General features: G+C 45.0%; 1 protein-coding gene across 6 annotated transcripts in view; it reads right to left on the bottom strand.

Moving 5' to 3' along the window:
* Ankrd55 (ankyrin repeat domain 55) overlaps positions 1 to 1601 on the bottom strand; it is a 111566-nt gene that overhangs the window by 74663 nt on the left and 35302 nt on the right. For 5 of the 6 annotated variants that reach the window (XM_031360208.1, XM_031360214.1, XM_031360210.1 and 2 more), the window contains one exon: positions 767 to 889. The exons of the other annotated variant lie outside the window; for it this stretch is intronic. In XM_031360208.1, the coding sequence (XP_031216068.1) occupies positions 767 to 889 (123 nt within the window). The remainder of the gene's footprint in view (positions 1 to 766; positions 890 to 1601) is intronic. 6 annotated transcript variants of the gene reach the window in all.

Genomic DNA, 1601 nt, shown 5'->3' with positions numbered 1-1601 from the left:
GTCCCAGTGTAGGGGAATGCCAGGGCCAATAAGTGGGAGAGGGTGGGGTGGCAAGCAGGGGGAGGGAGAGGCAACAGGGGTTTGTTCTTGTTGTTTTTTTGTTTTGTTTTGTTTTGTTTTGTTTTTGAGGGGAAACTGGGAAAGGAGAAATCATATGACATGTAAATAAAGAAAATACCTAATAAAAAATTTTAAAGAAGAGATGAAAGAAGAAAGTCTAGCATAATGTGTTATACTTGTAATATTGGCCTTGAGGAGATGGAAACAGGAAAATGCTTGGGGCTCACTGACCAGCCAGTTTATCTTACTGGGTGAGTTTCAAATTCCAGTGAGAAATCCTGTCTCAAAAAATAAAATGATGACACCTTAACACATGCACATGCACACACCTCTACTTGACCATTCCTACAAAAATACTGGAAACAACTCACTTCATAATAATAAGTGAAATATAATAAGTGAATAAGTGAAAGGTGCTGAAGTTCTGTGTCCAATGTCATTATGCTGAGAAATGCCAAAGCATTCTCCAGAGCCAAAGGCAAGTGCCTGCAGTATCTTGTAGGGGATGCAGAGGCAGGAGGATTTCTGAGTTCAAACCAGCCTGGTCTACAAAGCGAGTTCTAGGACAGCCAGGGCTGCACAGAGAAACCCTGCCTCGGGGAAAAAAATAAAAAAGAATTTCATTAGTGTTGCTCGTCTTAAAAGACCATCTCTGAAAGGATAAAACACTTCATCCTATGTTTAAAAAAATGCACACACAGCTCACCTTCACTGTCACAACATTCCAGGATGGATGGGTCCTCCCGAATCACGGCAGTCAGAGAGTTGACATCTCCATTCGAAGCTGCCTGATACACCATGGTCAGGTCAACTTCTTCAGATGAGTCACCTGCAGGAACCACTCTGTTAGTGTGCAGAGCAAGTTCACTCAAAGAATACCACAGACCAGATTGTCACCCACACCAGTGAGTCACTAAACCTCCCTCCCTGGTGAATCCAGGCAGCGGCTGAGTCAGCTTAGTCGCATACTCCTTTCTGAAGGGACACTTTTGACGAAAAGTGGGCCACTCCAGGACATTTGCAACACCACCATATGTTGGCAAGGAGCCTTGGGACTAGATGCTCTTTGACATGTTATGACTCTTTAGGCATTCAGGTTTCCCAAAATTGGAGAGACCAGCAAGGGAAGTGTTGGACCGTGAAAGGCAATCTGTGTTCTGGTTGAGCAAGGCTTACTCCAGAGACCCAGTAGAAAATTCTACAAAGGACAGAACAGTGAACTATGCTCCCAGATGCCTGACACCACAAGCCACATAAACAATGCCCTGAGCTCCTGGTATTCTGGCTGGACTCCACCCCCACAGTCACTAGACTACAACCAGGTATGCTCTGCCCCACAGTTACCTGGCAACAGCAAGGTAGCCCAGCCCACTATAAAAGGGGCTGCTTGGCCCCTCCTCTCTCTTAAGCTCTTGCTCTTACTCTCACCTCTCACCTTCCTTCTCCCCCTCTTTTCTCCTTTCTCTCCTCTCTCCTTTTCCTCTTCTTCTTCTTCTTCTTCTTCTTCTTCTTCTTCTTCTTCTTCTTCTTCTTCTTCTTCT

Source organism: Mastomys coucha, unplaced genomic scaffold (assembly GCF_008632895.1).
Source record: "Mastomys coucha isolate ucsf_1 unplaced genomic scaffold, UCSF_Mcou_1 pScaffold8, whole genome shotgun sequence".
NCBI lineage: Eukaryota > Metazoa > Chordata > Mammalia > Rodentia > Muridae > Mastomys > Mastomys coucha.
The sequence above is the reverse complement of the archived record's forward strand: the minus strand, read 5'-3'. Positions and strand labels throughout refer to the sequence as shown.